The sequence below is a fragment of the Onychostoma macrolepis genome, chromosome 11 (genome assembly GCF_012432095.1).
Source record: "Onychostoma macrolepis isolate SWU-2019 chromosome 11, ASM1243209v1, whole genome shotgun sequence".
NCBI classification, from domain to species: domain Eukaryota; kingdom Metazoa; phylum Chordata; class Actinopteri; order Cypriniformes; family Cyprinidae; genus Onychostoma; species Onychostoma macrolepis.
This window is the reverse complement of record NC_081165.1, coordinates 18,542,607-18,567,251: the sequence shown is the minus strand read 5'-3', so window position 1 is coordinate 18,567,251 and position 24,645 is coordinate 18,542,607. Positions and strand designations below refer to the sequence as shown.

The following is a 24,645-nucleotide window of genomic DNA, read 5'->3' as shown; positions in this document are numbered from 1 at the left end:
CAGGGGATGAAAGATCTACCTGTGATAATATAGTGCGATGAATAATTTATAGCCATGACATCATTTATAGAATACAGAGAGCGAAGAGTTTGTCTTTGTCTTTAGTAATAAATTTGTTGTTCTTTCACCTTGGGAGTTTTCCTTTCTCCTTGGCTTTCTCAAAAGTGAGATTTTAAATGTTCTTCTCAGCTTTGTGATAGTTTTTACATGGAATAAAAAGCAAAACTGTCAACTATTTTGAAAATCTCATTAAATTCAGATGCCACATATCTGGGAAATAGGATTTTGGTGTTTTAATATTCTTTGCCAGGATTTATCTGCTTTATAAGCATCGAATACCTTGAGGGAATTTTAAAACTTTTTCTTGATTCACAGCCCCCCTTATTCTAGCTTGTTATTTTCCAAGGGTTAAGATTTACAGTAATTTAATTACAGTAAAATTATTTGTTAACTTTTCCATTAATCTCTATTTTTATTGTAATCAGTTCCGCAAGCATTTTTTAAGCCAATAATCTAAGCAGTAAGTGACTGATAACTTTGGAGACATGAAAAAAGTCACCTTGGCAAGGCTGGATGGATGAATATTATATAAATATGTCTATGATAATATGTCATTGGCAGAGAGATGGGTAGATGCACTACTGTCTAAAAGTTTGGTGTCAATAAAATAAATAAATTTAAAAAAAAAATACTTCTAAGTATTAAGTATTTATAATGTGAGAAAAGTTTCCTGTCAAAAAAAAAAAAAAAATCTTTTAAACTTTCTATGCAATCAAAATATCCTTAAAAATGTTTTCCACAAAGAAAAAAAAAAACTTTTCAAACTTGATAATAATAATAAGATTTCTTAAGTGGCAAATCAGCATATTAGAATGAATTTCTGAAGAATCATGTGACACTGAAGCCTAGAGTAATGGCTGCTGAAAATGAATTTAAAATATCTTCCGTAATGAAGTAATTTGTAAGTTGCTTGTGTTTATGTAATCAGAATACATGCCTACTTTTGAATGGTTGTCTAACATGCTTCTGGAGCCTGATGTTGTTGTCACAACATCCCCCAAATTAAGGGTACTACTGTAACAGGTCCATGCTATCCGGTCGAACCATGTCCTAACTCTTTTTCTCTTTCTCCCAACAGCAGTGACGAAGACAACAAGCCATTGCAAGGCAGCCAAACATCCCTGGACGGGAACGTAAAAGAGAGCGACGACAGTCTGGTGGATTATGGTGAAGGAGGTGATGGCCAGTTCAACGAGGACGGCTCTTTCATAGGCCAGTACACAGTTAAGAAGGACAAAGAGGAGACCGAAGGAAATGAGAGCTCTGAAGCCACGTCACCGGTTAATGCCATCTACTCTCTGGCATAGCACCCTGACCTAAGCACAGCGCCCCCAGCGGGCCGGAGGGTGCCACTACATGCGTAAAAATACACACACACACATATATATATATATATATATATATATATATATATATACAGAGAGAATTACAAGTATTCACATACAACGCACTGGAGTGCATGATCCTTCTAAACAAGGGATGGGGAAAGGCAGGTGAGCCAAAAACAGTGTTCAGAAACCTTTCTTTAAGGTGTCCCCATGCCCCACACAGACTTTAGTGTGCCTTTAGGGCGAGGGGGCAGACTTTCGAGCTTTTCATGTGGCTTATGCTCTTCTTTTTTTATTTTGTAAATCTTTAATCTGCCCCTTCCTCCTCCTCCTAACTGTAGCTAGCATCAAAGAAACGGAGAGACAAGCACCAGACCTGTGACATATCAACTGTGGGTCGACTCAACTGCAGAACGTCTGCAAATACGTTTATCATATTGATATTTCTGCAGTGAATGATCCTTTTTTTTCTCCACCGCAAATAGATGCATCCAAAAACATGAATTCTCTAGACAGTGCTGGCACGGTTTGATGTGCTTTATAAAACTATGCACTATGTATCAACATTATCGTGCTTTTGGGTTAAAATTGGACGTTAGAATTTCATGTTTTCTTTTTTATGTTGACTTTCGCAAAACAAAAAAAGTAACATCCAGTCCTGACTGTATACAGTACGCGACAGGACTGATATCATTTGCCATTGCTCTGTTAATATATTTTTACTGGCTGCAACTATAAAACGCCACCAATATTTATCGGCCGAGGTTAGATGGCATCACTTGTAAATGAAGAAAAAAAGACAATATTTTGAAGCATGGTAGTATTTTAGCGCAAAGGACAATGGAGAGGTTGTAATATGAAGAGTTAAATACGCAATGATATATTCCTTTTTTTATAAGACTTGATTTATATAGTCCTCAAAAGAGAATGATGATGATGAAATGATCACGTTTGTTTGTTTTTTAAATCAGCTTGGTGAAGATTTTGGTGTCAGAATAAGTTTCTTCAAGGAGTCTAAAAATGTTTGGGGTGCATCAATACATAAGTGGTTGTCATATGAGGATTTCTAGACATGAATAACTCAACATAGACATACCGAGTCAGTAAAGAGAAGTGGATATATCGTTTGGGGTTGATCCAGTGTTGATTCTCTTTGTCGGGAGAGCAGCTGAGACACTGCCCTGAAGACATGCCACTGTAACTAGTGCCGCTCTCTACCTGTGCTCTCATACTACTACAATTACTTCATCTTCTGCACTACTATGGTTCAAAAGTCTAAAAGGATCTGCGATTTTTAAAATTTGCACCTGGAAAGGTGATGATTTTGAATGATTTTGAAAAATTGAAAACTAAAAATTTAGATATTTAAAGATATCAGAGTTGACAATGTTAGGGGTATATATATAAATTATTTATTCATGCTCATTATTATTATTCTTATTAAATCATGTGCCATTTTGTAATCAGCTCTCAATAGACAAAATCACATTGGGGAAAAAGACGATCGCAGATTCTGTTTCATGCCAACTTTAGGATTGAATTAAATAAGGAACTGAATCATTTGAAACATTGAGTCTGTTGTGACTCCTTACAGATGGTCAGATGTTTTCCTTCCACATTCTAAGAACTTCTGTCTTTGTATGCTTTAAAATCATCCTGCTTTTACACAAATTTGTTGAGTTTATGCAGCTTCATTTCTGCTGTCATTAAAGCAAAAGGGCGAAAAACCACACATTTTACTAGTGATCTCAAACTTTTGGACCCCTCTACATATTTATCTTGATTTTATTTATAAAAATAATAGGGACTAATATATTAATAATTTATTGACGACTGCACAACAGCTATTTGGAGTCTGAGCTGTGATGTTGAAATCTTCTGTGTGTAATGTAGATGAAAACATACTTCAGAGATCAAGGACCATGTTTATGGCGATGTAAAATAGTGAAAAGTGACGTCACTGTTGAAAGGAGTATGTCTTATTTGTTAATTGTGCTGCTCTTTTTAGTATTAATGTCGTATCACTGCTATGGTGTTAATATTTTAGAATTTATTTAATGTCATTTCTACATAACATGAAATGGAAATATTGTGTATTTATTTTTCTCAAATAAGGCCTCGATCATGATGTAAATATACTTTTTTTTTTTTTTTTTTTTTTGAGCAGGTTTACTGTTACAATAAGGAAAAAATACAAATTATTTTGGTGCATCCCAAAATGCAAGACTCCATGCACAGGTTTGGATTTGGGCTCAGCCGGTGATCTTGGGTAATTTGAATGAGACTTGTTTTTGTGTCCTGTCATTCAAACGTGACACATTCCTTCACTCGCGTCCCAATTTCACCCGGCTGATACCATTACCGATGATGTAAATAGCAAATGCTGTAGAGCTGTACCATTGTAGCATTCTGCACTGAGGATGATAACTTTTTTGTAAACATTTGAATTGTGTTATGCAAGAGAAAATGGTTTGTCTGTTCATGTATTACTTCACCACTGGCTCCCATAATGCCTTTCACCCGTGACACAGCCCTGCTGATCATGCTCTTTGAAAGGGCTGAATATCAGGTCATAACTCCCTGATAGGGATGCGTTGTCATATACAATGCCTTCGCAGTAAAGAAATACGTGTTAATGAAATTCCTTGGATCCATCGGATCTGCTTTCTCTCCAGTACCTCAAAGCAATACTGTCCTCGTTTGCCTTTCACTCTTCTGTTTTCTGCACAGTAGGCCTAGTCTACCAGCTTTTGTAGTGACTTACATGCACAGACAACTCTTTAGATCACACGTGATGTTGTTGTAGCTTTGTGAGTCACACGGTTTAACATCAAGGCAATTCAGAGTCGGCTTAAAACTATTTTGTCCAACCTTGCCTTGAACTTCTGCAGCCACTTTTATTGTTCCCCTGTCCATGAGTTGTTGTGGACTGGCGATGTTCAAAAATATATACAACTATATATTTGTTGGTATATTGCTTATTCTGTCTTTCTCCCAATGTCAGATCATCTGTGTACTTATTAACTGGTAACATGCATAAATTAGTTACCATAAAACAAAGAGTACAATAATTGCCACAGCTATTCTCATGACACGTTTGATTTTTTCAAAACCATACATGTTGATTATTATTATCATCCTTATTGTATTTTTAGCCATTTGTGCATCGGAGCAGCTTTTTAAATTGCTGATCATGCTGGTTAACCGTGTTTTTTGTTTTTTTTCTGTAAATTTGGCCAAGGAAATGGTCAATCATTATTGTTCAACATGTATGCGTGTATGACGAGATGCTGCAACTTAATCTGCTCGAGAAGCCTTTCTTTATAGTAAAGCTGTCATTTTCTCAACCTTCTGATCTGTCCTTGCCTCTGATTAAACAATAGTTTCACTTTTTAAACACTTACTGGTTTGGTTGGTAAACTTGACATATATTTTCAACAATTACATTTAATAACATTTTGAATTCAATGACATTTTAATTTATGAAATATTGTAATAGCTTAAATATATATATACACGCACATGCACACACACACACACACACACACACACACTTTATATATATAAAATTGTATATGTATAATTTATTTTATATTACATGACTTTTTATATTAGATGAAAGAAACTCAAAAGTGTCCTTTTTAATTTAGTTTTATAATTCTATAAAGTAGTACTTTAATATTTTGTGTTAATTATAAAATACTATTAAATATAAATATAAAATATGTAATTTATTATCATTTGTATGTATAATTTTTCAATATGTATACATCAGTGTCATTTATATTCAAGGTAGGTTAACACTAGATTAAAACCCATATGATGCAGATCTGTATTCATCATTGTCTCCAGTAATCTGGCCTCTGTTGCACAGGCCAACTCATTATCCACACTACATTTGAGTGAGCCACAGCTCTCCCCATTGATTTTGCCCATATCCGGAGGAGTACAATGACTTCCACAGCTTAATGTAGCTGATACAACCTCTTTCTTTTACTCAGATGGCAAGAGGCACAAAAAAGAGTGGTGAAATAAATAACAACCCTGTGACGATAAATCTGTTGTGGACCCTGCAAGTGTACCATAGACATATTTTATTTAGGAGAGATGAATACATTTTGCCTTGACCCCGGAGACTGGTAAATATTAATGCCCTCTGCCTTCCGCCATCTGAGAGAAAAGCCAGACCTTTTAAACACCTGTCACATATATCTCTCACGGACACCATTAACTAAAATATCCATGGCCAAAGCTTCAAGCCACCTTTCAGTAGCAGATAGGATTCTGTAATTACTTCTTTAAATAAATGGGGTTAAGTTACTGTCTTAATGCAGGTTCATTGACAAAGTGCAGTCGAATGATTCATGTGAAAGCGTGGCGCAACATTAACCTGAGACTAGTTTTAATTAAATGGATTGTTTGCTAATGAAAACAGAGTTTTGTTCAGGTTTATGCAGTTTTAAAGAAATAGTCAACCCCCAAAAAATTAATAATTAGCTGCAAATTCACCCTCAGGCCATTCCAAGGTTTGCTTCTTCATCAGAACAGATTTGAAGAAATTTAGCAGTACATTACTTGCTCACCAATTGATCCTCTGCAGTGAATGGGTGCCGTCAGAAAGTGACGTTATGATTTGAGGATTAGAGGTATTTCTGCTGGAAGCAATAGTTAAAAGACCCTAATGATGGATTTGTTTGCGTCCAGCTTTTTCCTTCAGACGTTAATGATGGACTGGAGTCGTATGGATTACTTGCATATTATTGTGTTTTTCTCAGCTGTTTGGATTCTCATTCTGACGGCACCCATTCACTACGGAGGATCCATTGGTGATCTAAATTTCTTTAAATCTGTTTTGATGAAGAAACAAACTCATCTTGGATCTGGTAAGGTAAGGTAAGAAAATATTCAGCAAATGTTCATTTTAGGCCTTAACATTTTAAGCATTGTACAATGTAGCCCAGGCCATAAATATTATGAACTCCAATAGGCACTGACCTCATACATTCTTCACTTGAATATCAGTCTTACTGTAATGCAGTGTTTTGTGGAGTCTTAGTGATATAGACTTGTGTGCAATATAATTCTCAACTTGCTTTGCTGAAAGTTAGTCTTGAGTAACTCAACTCTTTATTGTGCAAGTACGTAACATGGTTAAAGTTACTCATGTGTTTGTTAAATGTGCACTATGTGATATATGTAAATGATGCTGGGGGAAGCTATCCTAACTTCATTGTAAGTGTGTATAATGACAATAAAAGGCATTCATTCATGCATTTCATAATTTAAGGAATCCTAAAATGATGAACTAAAGATGCTAAAAATCTCAAGGGGCTAGACGTCAGACGGCATGACAATGCAAACGGTCTTGTCGTGGCATAGTGTGCAATATTTTGAAAAGTTTAATAATGGAATTGAAGCCATTCTTGAGTTGATTCACACCACAGACAAGTACAAGAAGCTCATAAACAAAGTGATAATGACAAAAAAAAATGAAATATTGAAATAAAAGTTATGAAAATAATGACATATACATATAAAAGGATTCCTTTATATTCTGTGTTTACTTCCATTTGCGCAAGCAGCGTGAATACTGTTAACATGGCATCAAATTAAAAATATGCGCATCTTAAAACCTGCTTACATGTGCAGTGCGAAACAGACCTGACACTTAGCTTTGAGCTCATCCATTTTCATGATGCTTTAGTAAATCCATTTGTGTTTATTGATTATTCTGTTAGAGAACCATATTTCACATGACATCAGGCTAACTGTTCACTTTGTAAACTGCAAACATTAGCTCTTTGCTTCTTTATATGGGCAATAAAATCACCAATAACTGTTCTGCAAAGTCGACCACTTTATAGATGACAGTTGTTAAAGCTACTTGTAATTATGTTATCAAAGAATGAACATCATGTTCTATAGGTTTGACTGGAGCTAACTGTGTAATTTGCGTTAAATACTCTGAGTTGTGCTGAGGAGTGTGAGCTGGTGTTAGTCAGTGTCCAGCCATGCTTCACTGCCACCTGCGACTTCAAAGGTAAAGACAGAAAGGCTGTCCGTTCTTATCTGAGACTGCCGTTTTTTACCCAGCTCTTTGCTCTCTGGCCAAGAGTCAGCGGGGCACTGAGACCACCTGCAAAGCTTTACTGACAGACAAGTGATGTCCTTCATCAAAGTCGCACATCATGATTTGGCAATTGTGCTTTTAGCTTATCATTCTGGGGTTTTAATAAAAGTTGAGTTTTGACATGTCAGATGCAAGCAAAAAGTGTGGTACAGCTTGTTTTATCTTCATAATTTGCATTTGAAAAATTGAAATATTAAAGCAATTATAAAAAATAAATTGTGACCCAAAACCAGTCATAAGTGTCAATTTTTCGAAATTGAGATTTCTACATCATCTGAAAGCTGAATAAATACGCTTTGCATTGATGTATGGTTTGTTAGGATATGACAATATTTGGCCGAGATACAACTATTTGAAAATCTGGAATCTGAGGGTGCAAAAAAATCAAAATATTGAGAAAATCACCTTTAAATTTGTCTAAATTAAGTTCTTAGCTATGCATACTACTGATCAGAAATGAAGTTTTTATATATTTACGGTTGGAAATTCACTAAATATCTTCATGGAACATGATCATTACTTAATATCCTAATGATTTTTGGCATAAAATAAAAATGGATAATTTTGACCCATACAATGTATTTTTGGCTATTGCTAAAAATATACCCCAGCGACTTAAGACTGGTTTTGTGGTCCAGGGCCATAGTTATGTTCACGACTGTTCAAACATTTGGGGTCAGCAGGTTTATTTATTTGTTTGTTTATTATGAGACATTAATACTTTTATTTAGTGAGGATGCATTGAATTTATCAAAAGGCACAGTGAAGACATTTATAATGTTACAAATAATTAGTATTTCAAATAAATGCCGGTCTTTTAAACTTTCTTTTCATAAAAGGATATGGAAAAAATATTATCACGGTCTTTTTCATAAAAATGTTAAGCAAAACAACTGTTTTTAACCTTAATAATAATAAAAATGTTTCTTGATCACCAAATCAGCATATAGAATTATTTCTGAAGGATCACGTGACACTGATGGCAGCTGAAAATTCAGCTTTGCCTCCACAGGCATATATTTTCAAATATATTAAAATATATTTACAGTATAACTTCTGAAATACAAACCCGATTCCAAAAAAATTGGGACACTGTACAAATTGTGAATAAAAACAGAATGCAATGATGTGGAAGTTTCAAACTTTAATATTTTATTCAGAATACAACATAGATGACATATCAAATGTTTAAACTGAGAAAATGTATCATTTTAAGGGAAAAATAAGTTGATTTTAAATTTCATGGCATCAACACATCTCAAAAAAGTTGGGACAAGGCCATGTTTACCATTGTGTGGCATCCCCTCTTCTTTTTATAACAGTCTGCAAACGTCTGGGGACTGAGGAGACAAGTTGCTCAAGTTTAGGAATAGGAATGTTGTCCCATTCTTGTCTAATACAGGCTTCTAGTTGCTCAACTGTCTTAGGTCTTCTTTGTCGCATCTTCCTCTTTATGAAGCGCCAAATGTTTTCTATGGGTGAAAGATCTGGACTGCAGGCTGGCCATTTCAGTACCCGGATCCTTCTACGCAGTCATGATGTTGTAATTGATGCAGTATGTGGTCTGGCATTGTCATGTTGGAAAATGCAAGGTCTTCCCTGAAAGAGACGACGTCTGGATGGGAGCATATGTTGTTCTAGAACTCGGATATACCGTTCAGCAATGATGGTGCCTTTCCAGATGTGTAAGCTGCCCATGCCACATGCACTCATGCAACCCCATACCATCAGAGGTGCAGGCTTCTGAACAGAGTGCTGATAACAACTTGGGTTGTCCTTGTCCTCTTTAGTCCGGATGACATGGCGTCCCAGTTTTCCAAAAAGAACTTCAAATTTTGATTCGTCTGACCACAGAACAGTTTTCCACAGTCCATTTTAAATGAGCCTTGGCCCAGAGAAAAACGCCTGCGCTTCTGGATCATGTTTAGATATGGCTTCTTTTTTGACCTATAGAGTTTTAGCCGGCAACGGCGAATGGCACGGTGGATTGTGTTCACCGACAATGTTTTCTGGAAGTATTCCTGAGCCCATGTTGTGATTTCCATTACAGTAGCATTCCTGTATGTGATGCAGTGCCGTCTAAGGGCCCGAAGATCACAGGCATCCAGTATGGTTTTCCGGCCTTGACCCTTACGCACAGAGATTGTTCCAGATTCTCTGAATCTTTGGATGATATTATGCACTGTAGATGATAATAACTTCAAACTCTTTGCAATTTTTCTCTGAGAAACTCCTTTCTGATATTGCTCCACTATTTTTCGCCGCAGCATTGGGGGAATTGGTGATCCTCTTCCAATCTTGACTTCTGAGAGACACTGCCACTCTGAGAGGCTCTTTTTATACCCAATCATGTTGCCAATTGACCTAATAAGTTGCAAATTGGTCCTCCAGCTGTTCCTTATATGTACATTTAACTTTTCCGGCCTCTTATTGCTACCTGTCCCAACAATTTTGGAATGTGTAGCTCTCATGAAATCCAAAACGAGCCAATATTTGGCGTGACATTTCAAAATGTCTCACTTTCAACATTTGATATGTTATCTATATTCTATTGTGAATAAAATATAAGTTTATGAGATTTGTAAATTATTGCATTCCTTTTTTATTCACAATTTGTACAGTGTCCCAACTTTTTTGGAATCGGGTTTGCACAAACATAAGCCAGTATTTTAAATTGTGTTAATATTTCACAATATTACTGTTTTACTGTATTTTTTATTAAATAAATGCAGCCTTGGTGAGCATAAAAGACAAAAAGAAATGTGAAGTATGTAAAGAATTCCACTATTTTGTGGAATATAATATATATATATATATATATATATATATATATATATATATATATATTATTTTTAAATGAATAGGGTGAATTGGGGCTACTTTTTTACTGTCACAAAGTAGTCCAATTTTCTGAATTCACTCATATGTTGTATAAAAATAATGAACCATTTATTAATACAATTTGCCTTTTGAATTTTTATTTTTATTTTTATTATTTGAAATTTCATGTTATATCTAAATGTTTCAATCCCTCAGTAGCCTACAGATTCATCCCATCACTACAAAACTGATTAGCTGCTTGCCATGTTATCAGAATCTGAAACGGCTGATGACACACACTGTATGCTCCAAACAACACATCCTGAGTGCCGGTCATCATTCAGCACCCCTCCTACTCTGATGACATCACTGCAGTTCAGCTTAACCGTCCAAGTGACTGACTACTTAAATGCATATGGAAAAGTACTGCCATCTCTTCTAATAAGGGTGACAGATCACAGAAATGAGGTAAGCTTTTTGCAGTATTGCACAAAAACCATTAGGCCTGTCGGTGGAAGTCGCTGTGTCTAGTTTGTGTTGTCTATACTAGAACATGCCTTGTTCTCCAAACGTTTCCTTCTGTCCCTCTCAAATACATGCCCAGTATTGATCCTGGCTGATGGACATACAGTTGTCTGTCAGGTGACATCTGTTCCAGACTCAATCTCTCTGAGTGCACCATATGCAATCAGTCATTCTCTGTCCACTAAATGAAAAACCTGCTTTTGTGTGTGTTTATTGTGTTTGTATGACATACATCAAACACAGTGTCACTTTAGATATATCCAATACATATATGGGTCAATGACATCACAGTAATTTTTTTTTTTTTTTGTGCAGATCTAAAAAATACAGTAAAAATGCAGTTTACACAGACTTGAATATATTTATATATTTTTGTTGTTATATTATATTATATTATTAAACATACAGTCAAACCAAAATTTATTCAGACACCTTCAAAATTTCTCACATTATATTAGCAATTAGCAATTGTGACCCTGGACCACAAAACCAGTCTTAAGTCGCTGGGGTATATTTGTAGCAATAGCCGAAAATACATTGTATGGGTCAAAATTATCCATTTTTATTTTATGCCAAAAATCATTAGGATATTAAGTAAAGATCATGTTTACGGAGCCCCTAAAGGGACATTGGCAAAAAAAAAAAAAAAGATACCTATGGCGTGCGCACGAGATACTAACCCGTGCGCACGAGAAACTATCGCGTGCGCACGAGATACCTATCGCGTGCGCACGAGAAACTATCGCGTGCGCAAGAGATACTATAGTTACAGTTTCCGGTTGCATCACTTCTGCCATCTTACACAGAAGAAAACAAGAGCATGCATGTGCATGAATTAGCCTAATTGAGATCTATTTTGGCCTTCAATACTAAAACATTGTGTCTGTTCTTGCATTCGGACACAGATAAATCATCACTGAACAGCATAAGAACGGCTTTTTCTCTCAGGCTATATTCCACCTGAGCAATAACTAACATCTCAGGACTGTCCATCTGTACATAACTTCTCAAAACTTTTCATCTGTAAAATAGCACATTCATAATTCTTTCTATTTTCTCTATAGGCCTATGTTGTACATAACCTAAAACATCTGCACATTCATAATTCTATTTTATCTATAGTTTTATTACCATAGTTATTGTTTTTTAATGCATTGTCTATTCTGTTTATTATTAGCCTTATATTTCACTCTATTACCTTAAATTATATGCATGACTACACTCTCTGTACTTTCTCCACTGGATGCTCCTGTCACCAAGGCAATTTCTTGTGTTTTTGTGCGTGTAAACACACTTGACAATAAAGCTCTTTCTGATTCTGACATTTAAAACGCATTTTGAGGTCTGGAAGGATTGGTAGCTACAGTATAAAAGCTCAAATTTTAGATTTCGATATGGCAATAGCCTATTGTCCCACATAAAACTTTAATAGCCAGTCAAATATGTATATAATCGAAAGCGATTAATTTATTTTTGATAATTATTACTTTACTTCAGTTTGGTTTTCAATAACTGCTGTTAGTTTCGTTTCATTTTCGTTTTTTATTTCTTTGACATTTCTTTGACATTTTTCTTTCTTTCTTGATAAATAAATGCCTTTATTTTCGTTAAATACAGTTCCTAATATAACATTTTACCGTTTAAATATGTATACGATATTTCATTTACTTCTAAAATGCTTGTTAAACGAGTTTAAATGTAATAAATATTGTATTCATGTTTAAACAGTAAAATATGTTGTATTAAGAACTGTATTTAACGGAAATAAAGGCATGCAGGCAAATAAAGAAAGAAAGAAATCTCAAAATAAATGAAAAACTAAAATGAAACACAGTTATTGAAAGCCTATAACTACAATAAAGTAATAATTCTAAAAATGAATGTGACGAACATTCTAAAATGAGTAAAATGATATAAAAATAAAATATATATAATATAAAAAATTATATATGACTTGTTGGAATCAGACAAAAAATGACTGAGCTACAGCCGTTTGAAGGCAATAGAGGCGGGCAGCAGATCTGATTTTGAGAAAAATCGAGTTAAAGATTACAAAGCAAAATCACCAAGCAACGTTGCATATTTTCCTCCAATTCTTTTCTTAATAATAATGACTATATATTTATCAATCACAATATAGCTATTTTTTTTATCTTTGTTATTCAATATAAGAACAAATATGCAAATAAACGGTAGTTTAATCAAGAGCATGCAAGTGATTCCACATTTTCTTTTTATGTATGATTAATATTGAGACAGATCTATATTAAGACCTACTGTAATGCATAGATCAATACGCAATAATTGTACTTTATAAGGGAGATCGCGCACTCGAGGAAAGGCACTCGCTTTGCAAATGTCAGCGCGATCGTATTGTTTTCGTCAGCATATGTTTGAAAATCTTAAGACATGTTATATTAGGAACTGTATTTAACGAAAATAAAGGCATTTATTTATCAAGAAAGAAAGAAAAATGTCAAAGAAATGTCAAAGAAATAAAAAACGAAAATGAAACGAAACTAACAGCAGTTATTGAAAACCAAACTGAAGTAAAGTAATAATTATCAAAAATAAATTAATCGCTTTCGATTATATACATATTTGACTGGCTATTAAAGTTTTATGTGGGACAATAGGCTATTGCCATATCGAAATCTAAAATTTGAGCTTTTATACTGTAGCTACCAATCCTTCCAGACCTCAAAATGCGTTTTAAATGTCAGAATCAGAAAGAGCTTTATTGTCAAGTGTGTTTACACGCACAAAAACACAAGAAATTCGTCTTGGTGACAGGAGCATCCAGTGGAGAAAGTACAGAGAGAGTGTAGTCATGCATATAATTTAAGGTAATAGAGTGAAATATAAGGCTAATAATAAACAGAATAGACAATGCATTAAAAAACAATAACTATGGTAATAAAACTATAGATAAAATAGAATTATGAATGTGCAGATGTTTTAGGTTATGTACAACATAGGCCTATAGAGAAAATAGAAAGAATTATGAATGTGCTATTTTACAGATGAAAAGTTTTGAGAAGTTTTGTACAGATGGACAGTCCTGAGATGTTAGTTATTGCTCAGGTGGAATATAGCCTGAGAGAAAAGCCGTTCTTATGCTGTTCAGTGATGATTTATCTGTGTCCGAATGCAAGAACAGACACAATGTTTTAGTATTGAAGGCCAAAATAGATCTCAATTAGGCTAATTCATGCACATGCATGCTCTTGTTTTCTTCTGTGTAAGATGGCAGAAGTGATGCAACCGGAAACTGTAACTATAGTATCTCTTGCGACGTGATAGTTTCTGCGTGCGCACGCCGATAGGTATCTCGTGCGCACGCGATAGTATCTCGTGCGCACGCGATAGTATCTCGCGGCGCACGCGATAGTTTCTCGCGCGCACGCGATAGTTTCTCGTGCGCACGCGATAGTTTCTCGTGCGCACGCGATAGTTTCTCGTGCGCACGCGATAGGTATCTTTTTTTTTTTTTTTGCCAATGTCCCTTTAGGGGCTCCGTACATGTTCCATGAAAATATTTAGTAAATTTTTTACTGTAAATATATCAACTTCATTTTTGATTAGTAATATGCATTGCTAAGAACTTCATTTGGGCAACTTTAAAGGCGATTTTCTCAATATTTAGATTTTTTTGCACCCTCAGATTCCAGATTTTCAAATAGTTGTATCTGGGCCAGATATTGTCCGATCCTAACAAAACATACATCAATGGAAAGCTTATTTATTCAGCTTTCAGAAGATGTATAAATCTCAATTTTGAAAAATTTACACTTAAGACTGGTTTTGTGGTCCAGGGTCACAATTAAATAAAAAACACTTAAGCAAAACATGGTCAGGTCAAAGTGTCTGAATAATTTTTGGTCCCAAATTTTTATGAATTTTACTGGTAGTCCACTGTATGAAGAATTTTTAGATATAATATGTCATAGTTTACTTTATTTTGCTATCCTCGCTTACATAAATGAACTATAGTATCCTGCATTCACTAGTAAAAAAAAAAAAAAATCTAAAATTATATCAGGTGTCTGAATAATTTAATAAAAATAATTTAATTTAAAAAAAACTAAACTAAAAAGTTTACTATAGTATATACTACTATACTACTAAAAAGCACGCTAGTTCAGGTAAAATATAGTAGCTCTAATGCATATTTATCATAATCATTAATATGTATGATTCAAACAAACAAATATTCACATCTTGAAAGACATGAATGAAAACTTGTATGTACATTCAAGTGTATTAAATGTGTAAAGGAAATACTTTCAGTTTGATGGAGTTTTTCAATATTTACAAAAATACAACGTGAACACAAAGAACGTGAGAAAGTGAAAGTGACATGTGGCCAAGTATGGTTACTCATACTTGGAATTTGTGCTCTGCATTTAACCCATCCAAAGTGCACACACACACACAGAAGTGAACACACACACGGAGCAGTGGGCAGCCATTTATGCTGCGGCGCCCGGGGAGCAGTTGGGGGTTTGGTGCCTTGCTCAAGGACACCTCAGTCGTGGTATTGAGGGTGGAGAGAGCGCTGTACATTCACTCCCCCCACCTACAATCCCTGCCGGACCTGAGACTCGAACTCGCAACCTTTAGGTTTACCCAATTTATTTAGCCAAACGATTAGGCCACGATTAGCTCTAACCATTAGGCCACGATTGCATTTCTAATAATTTTCCAGTACACTACTGAATCATACTTTCCACCTTCATGTATACAAACAAAGAAGAATAAATAAAGAAAGTAAGAAACTGCCAGAGATTCCAGTGGTGTGACAAATGCATCTTTCTACCTTTCAACATTAATCAGGGACATGTGACATTTGTCACCCACTGATCATTAATCAAGGAGGAAAAACAAAAAGCAGCCGTGAGTAATCTTATTACCATTCATTTGTCAAACAGGCCTGGTCTGAACGTCAGACGGCACTCTGTGCTTAAAAGCTACAGCTTCCATCACTCATCAAGCTCTCAATAATTAATGTCACTTATGGCATCTGACCGGAGCAGCAGACCAATATAAAGCTAATGCTATGCGCGGTGGAAAGGTGCAACGGAAAGATGTTTTCCATCCTTCTGTCAGTCCGTCCAAAGGAAGATGGGAAGGAGATGGGGGTTCTGCTCCCTGAGGCCAAATGAAAGCAGATCAGACTGAACAGCCCCAGCTGGCACAATGGGTGGATGCCACTGGAAGTCAATTAGCTCACATGTCACCGAGACACACCTCCCTCCCCCGTTCTTCACTCTTTCCATTCTTGACAGTGTGGTGCCATGGGTGCCATCGCCACTGAGCATGAAGAAATCAAGAGTAACTAATCACCCCACTGAAGGGAAGGGGGTCTAAAATAAATATACATATGCTATTAATAATTCATTTAAGGTCCTCAAAGTCAGAGATATTAATCTTTCAAATACGCATTTCATTACTTCTGCTGTCATCTGCTGTTTTGATAATTGGGTTCATTTATTCTACCTGTTTCACATTAAATTCTTTTAATTATTATCAGTAAATTATTTTTACAGACAGTAACAAAATGTAGGCGATACAAATTGGGTAATCGTTCACTTGAACAATTTTAAAAGAGCAATGATGCACAGTGGGTCTGAAACAATAAAGTACTGCTTTATCAGGAAGTATCTGAAGATAGTAAGACTTGAAGGCGAGATATATACACACAAACATATGAATTTGTGATTCATGATCAGTTTTGGTGATTTTTGAAATAGAAATCTTTTGTAACATTATAAATGTCTTCACTGACACTTTTGATCAATTTAAAGCATTCTTGCTGAATGAAGTATTCATTTATTTCAAAGAATCTAACTTTTATTATCATACCAAAGTACAATAATAAAGTACAAAAATTGCAGGCGAACTCGTTCTCCAGCTTTACTTTTTCCAACGTGTAGCTGTCAAGAGAAGTGAGTTGAAGTAATGTGCATGGAAAGCAAGCGCATTCTGCAGTTCTGTCAATCTCGCTAATCGTCACGCAGAGGGATTCTTTTATCTCGGCATCTGAGCCACGTCTCTCCTCCGGATACACAGTTCATAGAGCTTGCGCATCACTTTCATCTGGAGAGCTTCTCGCATGGCATCATGCTGAAAGGAACTTCATCTCATTCTACAATTAAAAGTCTTCTCTTTAGTGGTTGAGATCAGAAAAAGGGCATCTGGCCCAGTTAAGGTCGATGTTCATTTGGGAAATGGTCGATGCGCCAAGGTTTTGGCCAAGCCTGACGTCAGATGGACACAAAGCACTGTCTTATGACAAAGCGGTGTCACCTCCAGACTTCTGAGGACCTCCAAAAATGTCAGCCTCCCCAGGAAGATCAGCCAGCAGACAAGAGATGATAGCCATCTCTCCTCCCCCCTCCTTTGACGGATCAATGGTCCTGCTCTCTCATATTCTCTCTATCTAGATAATGGGGTTTAATGGGTCGTGTCCCATGGGATTCATCCACTGTGATAAGAGCCGAGGGGTGTGGTCTGTTTAGGGTCTGGGTGGCTCATCTGTTGTGGGTCCGCTCCTCTTGTGGCCGTCACTGAACTGTCGTCCTTTTCATGTCAGAATTTTATTACATTTTCAATACGCACAACAGGACTGAAGAATTAATCAGACTGAAATTACATATGCAACCATCTGCACATGCTGCTTCAAATGACAAAGATTAATTCTGTTTGCATGGCTAATTTTGTTATCCATCTAGAGCTCAGTATGAATGCACATTTCTCTACGAAAGATTTTGATTATAGCCCATTGTGCTTCCTGGAGCCAGTGTTAAAATGAAGTGTTGGAGTTTAATGTGTTTCAAAGCAGAGTCGAATATATTCATTTATATATAATTGTTCACATTTTGTGTGTGTGTGTGTATGTATATATATATATATATATATATATATGTGTGTGTGTGCTAATATATACGTGTATATATGTCAATATATAATGTATGTATGATAAATCATTTTAGATCTTAGGTTAGATCTATCTAGTATATTAGTAGAAAATTCACAGCTATGTCAATAAAATGAATGAGCAAGTTAAATTATTGGTGTCTTAACAGTTTATTTGATTTAAATTCAATAATTATGATTTTTAAAATTTGTCAAAAAATGTTTTTGTTGAATTCCACTCCAGGAATATTCACCTTAAAGGGATAGTTCACCCCAAAAAAAATTTTTTCTGTTATATATTAAATCTTCTTTACTGTTCTCCTGAGGAAAAAAGTCACCTACAACTTCAATGGTCTGAGGGTGAGTAAATTACCAGCAAATTTTCATTTTTGAGTGAACTATCCCTTTAATGCCCTAAACTCAAAATCCTACAAATTGTCTCCTTGCAAGACACTCTCTAGAGCAATAAGCACTTGTAGAGTAGCATATGTGCGTCTGATGAGGAGGCCAAAAACCCAAACTCCTTCATCGTCTCGTCTTAATTTTGCTGTATGTCCCAGCTGTTTTAACACAGGTGTGTGCTGAGTCTGCGTCACATCACGTGCTCCACACTGGCAGCGCCCCGGTGAGCCGTCACAATATGCCCCACAGGCAGATGGCATTACGACTGCTGCCGCACATCCTCAATTCCCAGTCCAGGGATTTGCTGCTCTATAGCAGGCAGCCTGGCCTGACACTTTCTAAAGATAAAGATGCTGAAACTGCTCTGAGCTTTATGTTTTTCGTTTTCCTGTTGTCCCTGGGTGGCAGGGATAAACAGCTCTTCGTTGGCAAGCTTGCCCATTCCCCTCGGATGTGTGCTGTGGCTGTGAGAATGATGTTGTGTTGAAGAAATAGAGCGCGGTGTACAATTCAAGAGCAATAGGGTACAAAACCCAACCAGTGATCACTGGTGGATTCATGTCAGACATATTTATGTCTTATTCTGAAGCCTAAATATCTCAACAACACAGTTAAACTCAGTGTTTGGAATACAGTAAACAGTTGTGCCACTTTTGCGTGCCGTATTTCAACACAGAAACCTATTTACTATGCTATAAACCTTTAAAGACGGACCTGCCATGGGCTTCGAAGTTATTATCAGTCGATGGTGTATGGTTCTGTTGAAGCCATCAGTCATCGTAATTTAAAATAAAAATCGTATTTAATAGTCAAATTCCAAGTGAACACCTATAAACATGAATTCTGAAGACAAAGATCCACCAATCAGTGGATTGAATTGCATATGACGTAATCAGGTCGATCTCCATACACTCTGAAACATATTTTTACTAAATCATTTTTAGCGAAAATAAAAAATTTACTTATACCTATAGCCAATGACTGCAGTACAAAATGTATAGTTTTATATTGTACTATTGTAGTTTTATATTGTACATTTATTAACTTATATTATTGTTATTACAATATATACTGTATATATATATATATATATACACACACACACACACACACACACATACATTTATATTTTTATATATATATATATATAACAAATTTGCTATAAATATATGACATAATATGTTTTAATTAAATATATAAATATATTTTATCTAAACAAAAAATAATAAATAAATAGAAAAAATCTGCCTCTCTCCAGTGATACTATAAGTATGACTAATGAACCATATTTTTTTGGTGTACATGTCTAGTTGCTCTGGGAATGTGTTTACAGACTGTTGCAGGCTGACAGGCAGAGCCCAGCAGGACCTCTGATCAACTCAGTCTGTCTCTGCTCAAGTCATACACACACACACACACACACACACACACATATATGTACATACAGTATACAGCTGGGGGCCATGAAGCCCATTTAAGAGATATGACAGACAGCCCCTAGAGGATCGTGTCCAGGTGCCATCCTTCAGGTAAGAGTGGCAGTGCTGCTTTAGGCCTTTGCCACTGATTCTGTGTCCCCAGGGTATGAAGAGTTTTTGAGAAAAGGCCATCCAATGTCTGGGTTGTATGAGAGTACTTCCTATCTAAATGCTAATTGTCCCTTTTGCCTGGAGATGAGGAAAGGGAAACAAAATGAAAAGGGCTCCATTGATTGGACATAGGAATAACAGAGGATGGAACACTTTATCAAGTGGGGTTTTTTTTTTCATTCATTCATACATGCATGCATGCAGGTATATGTGTCTGGCAATACATGCTTAGTATAGGCAATGTGATGTGATCTTTTTATTGTTTCAATACCTATTGTATTCATGAATTTGAACTGACAAAGGAAATGGCAGATCTGGAAAGTTCTATTCTGTGTGTTGAATTATGGTTTTTCACGGCTATTATAGATCTGAGGCTGAGTCCTTCAAACATTCAGGCTCTCAGATAATGCTATGCAGAACATTTTGAACTCTGCAACTTGTACAAATTGAACATGCAATGTAATTTGAGGATTATTTAATATTTTAAATTTTATTTTAGATATATTTTAATTTTGTATATGTTTTAAATCGTCAATTTGTAATACTTGGGAAAATTATTGTAAAATAAAGTAATTTAAAATTGACAATCATATTGTGATACTGAAATAATATTTTAAAAATGCATATAATAACGACATACAATACATGATGTGGATGTGAAAATGTACTATTAGGAATGACTCTCTAATCTCCCATATTAGCAATACACAATCCTGAGCTGAGAATTTAATCAGTCTACATTGGTGACCTCTGCATGGGCACAAGAGTTATTCTTCAGTGGCAGTTGAAGGCAAGCAGTGGGGCCTTGGGCAGAATGCTCAAGTTACCCAGAGCTTTTAGACATCATTAGAAATCACAACTATTGATCCTCCTGAAAGCAACAGATGGAGCTCAGCTCGCCTACCGAGGGTTTGGAGCCAGCTGATACAGTAAGCCTGGAATGACCAGACAGAAACACTATCAGCATAATATTCAGTTCACATAGTTGACATGCTCTGTTAGTCAGTTTTTGTTTATGATGCAGACGGATACAACTCTTGGCGTGGATGATTAAGCATCATGGAAAAGCAGAAGTTTTCAGTGCCAATTGGAGGCATATATTTCAACCATAATTCATTCAATCTGTTATGTGTGGAAGCCCGTTTCTGCCACTGAATAAAAAATAAAAATGGTAAAAATGGACTTTTTATCTCGCAATTCTGACTTTTTTCTCAGAATTGTGAGATTTAAACTCACAATAAAGTCTAGTTCTGAGGAGAAAAAAAGACTATGTTCTCAGGATTGCGTGTTTATATCACACAATTCTGAGGGAAAATATCACAATTTTATGTCACAATTCTGAATCATTTCTCACAATTGCGAATTTATATCTCACAATTCTAAGAAAAAAGTCAGAATTGCGAGTTTTTATCAGGCAGTTCGCAATTATCTTTTTTTTTTATTATTCAGTGGCGGAAACGGGCTTCCATAGTTATGTACCAAAAGTAGCCAAAAAATAAATAAATAAATAAAAATATAGTTCCATTTGGCCAATCATGTGATATCAATAAAAAATCTATATAATTTTCATGATTTAATAATAAAATGCAATTTTAACCATGTTGGTCAAAAGTATACTTTTTTATATTTATTTATTTAGTGTGCATCTTTAAGACAAGATTTAGTCGTTGTGTTTTACACAAGTTTTATTTTGGCAAAGGGCCATAAAGGTCTCTGTCTTTTCTGTTCTTTCAGCAACATGTAAACATACACTGAGTGACAGGTTTTCTTCTGACATCAATAGCTATTCATTACATGGCCTGAACAAAGAGAATCAGAATACGTATCACATCAGGCAGGCGGACGCACACTCGGGCTGAGTGCCTGAATCACATGCACGCCGCCACAGTCCGTGACAGCATTGATGAGATTTGTAGAGGCTCCAGCAGTCAAAATGAAAATTAATACGACAGCAGGGACTGGCGCGCGCAGTCAATCAGGGTCCAGGCTCTTAGTATCGGCCTGGTGAGGTCTGGCTTAGACGGGCAGTGTCAGTCTCTGGGGACAAGGGCACTGAAAAATGATCGCATCCTCTTGTCTGAGCACAAGAGAGTCAGGGGAGAATGAGGAGTCTGGAACTTCCTGGAATCTAGAATAAATTCATTTAAAACCATCGTGTTCCAGCATCATTTGCCATGGCCTGACAGCTATTTAATCTCTCCTTTCATGACTTCATGCTGAGACAACACAATCAATTAACAAATCTCTTTGTCTTCATCTGTGCCAAGCATCTCGCATTGTATTTTGTGTTTTCCCTCTCCTTCGCATGGGCATACGAACTTCAATTTCAAGATGAGTTTATTACTGGATTAGGCCCTTGAGCAACTTTTGCCTGAAACTAGTTTTCTTAATCGTATTATGCCTGTATATTTGTCCAATTTTTCAAAACCAATTATTAAAAAAGAAGAAATTGGATGGCATATCTTTATGCTGTTTCATTTCTCTATTCTAAAGAAAACATCCTTCGGCATTTAGTGATGGTCAAAGTTTGGCTTTTCAGTCTTCAGATTTATTAGCCAAAACAAAGTTCTTCAAAAAATGTTGCTAACTTTTCCAGCCTATTATGTATCTTTTCCTATATAGATCTCCCTTGACTACAAGTATTACCAATAAAAAAAAAAAACAATTAAGAAAAACCCAAAGGAAAATTTTATTGCTTGCTCTTTTATTGCTTATGATGCTTAATTGAGTTGTGTTTCAACAAAGTATCAAATTCATTTCAAACGTTTCTCCTTTAATTCCTAGATGAATAAAAATAGACACACATGTGACCCTGGACCACAAAACCAGTCTTAAGTCGCTGGCGTATATTTGTAGCAATAGCCGAAAATATATTGTATGGGTCAAAATTATTGATTTTTCTTTTATGCCAAAAATCATTAAGATATTAAGTAAAGATCATGTTCCATGAAGATATTTTGTAAATTTCTTACCATAAATGTATCAAAACTTAATTTTTGATTAGTAATATGCATTGCTAAGAACTTCATTTGGGCAACTTTAAAGGCGATTTTCTCAATATTTAGATTTTTTTGCACCCTCAGATTCCAGATATTCAAATAGTTGTATCTCGGCCAAATTTTATCCGATCCTAACAAACCATACATCAATGGAAAGCTTATTTATTCGGCTTTCAGATGATGTATAAATCTCAATTTTGAAAAATTGACACTTAAGACTGGTTTTGTCGTCCATATGAGGAAAATTTTCACACACGGTGAAAGTTTAGAGCTATAATATCAATAGATCATTTGGTATTAATTTTGAGATCTTGATTTTTATTGCAAAGCTACTGTTGAGATTGTTTCTGATACACTTTAGGAGAGACATTTTTCAGAGGAAACTTTTCAGAAGCATGTGGCCGTTAGTTCTTGATTTAAACAGTTGTGACCAACTATTTTATGTTTTTTTTTTTTTTTTTGTAAATTGGTGGAATCTGCGCAATTTACCATTTGATAGGACGAAAGATTTCCCCACAGATTTCACAACGGGTTCAGTCAACCATTTGAATTTTGAATTTGTCATGTTGACCAACATAGAATGGATAATTAATCTCTTTTGACTGCAAAATTTTGGGAAAATTTCGTTAATGCCACACTTTGTTCGACCTGCGTAGCCTTCACCTGCGCTGACAGGTAGATTTAGGGGTGAACTTTAATGCTTACATTGTTTTCTAAAAATCCTACAGGAAGAAACAAATTTAATTTCAGTCCTTTAGAATAAAATGAGTAGGCCTGCCTTTTCTGTGGTTTACTATACATTCTACTTTCAGAGAGAAACGTAGCCTATTTGTATGCAGCAGCGTTGTGTAATATTATTCAGACATTATTCCTAGCCTTTATGAATCAGTGGTGGCGGGAATAACAATCTGAACACAGACAAGTGTGGTTTCCTTGAGATGTGAGGGTGTGCATATTGTGCCATTGGGGTTTCATTGGAAAGGTGTGAAGGGGTGTGTATTTTTGTGGGGGAAGGGTACACACTTTACCTCCTTTGAGGAAACCTTCTGCCTTCTTTGTGTACATTCATTGTGTGTCAAAGAAAAAAAGAGATTCATTTACTTGTGTTGCATTAATCGTATTCCCTCATTTGAATCAAATGTAGAGTGAGAGGGAGGGGAGAGGAAGGTAGAGAGAGAGGGAGTGGGAGGAGAGAGGACGGGGATGATTTAGGCTATTATGAAAGGAAGATAGAGACAGAGTGAGGTAGAGAGATCGTGTCGTGCACACGACAACATCCTTATTGCGTCGGGGGCTGCAGCTGTCTAAAGAGAGAGAGAAAATCTCGTAACATTAGAAAAGGCCAGTGGCCGTTATTGACGCAGCGCGCGGCACCAGCAGCGTCACTGGAGGAGGCAGAGAGACGCGAGCACGTCCTCATTCAAAGCTTATTACAAAGGTAAGAAAGCGCGTTCAAACCTTTATCATCCAAAACGTAACGATTCACTTAACAATTCCATTCATAATGCCTTTAATTCGCTATCTGGCTGTTTTGGGGCAGTATTTAGGACGACACCCGCTGTGTTTATATTCTGCTTTGAAAACTGAAGCGTCCCATAATAATCTGTTAGAAAGGGATTGCGCAATACAGTCTAGCGGAATAATAATTTGGGAATATTTCGGTCAACTGTGGCACACTGTAGTTATCAGGAGGCCTATATGAAATAAACACGTCTAATATGAAATAACGGGGCGGACTGGTGTGAACGGGGAGTAACGGCGTTTTGTTTACACGGGTGACGACCCTCATTGAAATCATAGCGGCTGATAGATAAGCATGAGTCTTACCTTAAACACCTGTGCAAACTACTGGACAAAGACAAACATAAATTACT

At 35.9% G+C, this 24,645-nt stretch overlaps 2 protein-coding genes across 19 annotated transcripts in view; both read left to right on the top strand.

The window, feature by feature from the left end:
- nfasca (neurofascin homolog (chicken) a) overlaps positions 1 to 4,740 on the top strand; it is a 91,286-nt gene extending 86,546 nt beyond the window's left edge. For 16 of the 18 annotated variants that reach the window (XM_058791122.1, XM_058791120.1, XM_058791119.1 and 13 more), the window contains one exon: positions 1,139 to 4,740. In XM_058791122.1, coding sequence (XP_058647105.1) covers positions 1,139 to 1,367 — 229 coding nt within the window. In that variant the 3' untranslated portion in view covers positions 1,368 to 4,740. The remainder of the gene's footprint in view (positions 1 to 1,138) is intronic. The other 2 variants (XR_009273352.1, XR_009273353.1) reach the window with 2 other exon arrangements.
- A 19,225-nt stretch (positions 4,741 to 23,965) lies between these two features.
- Positions 23,966 to 24,645, top strand: part of cntn2 (contactin 2) — a 28,300-nt gene continuing 27,620 nt past the window's right edge. Inside the window, exon 1 of the mRNA XM_058792141.1 lies at positions 23,966 to 24,209. The gene's annotated coding sequence lies outside the window, so the exon portion shown is untranslated. The remainder of the gene's footprint in view (positions 24,210 to 24,645) is intronic.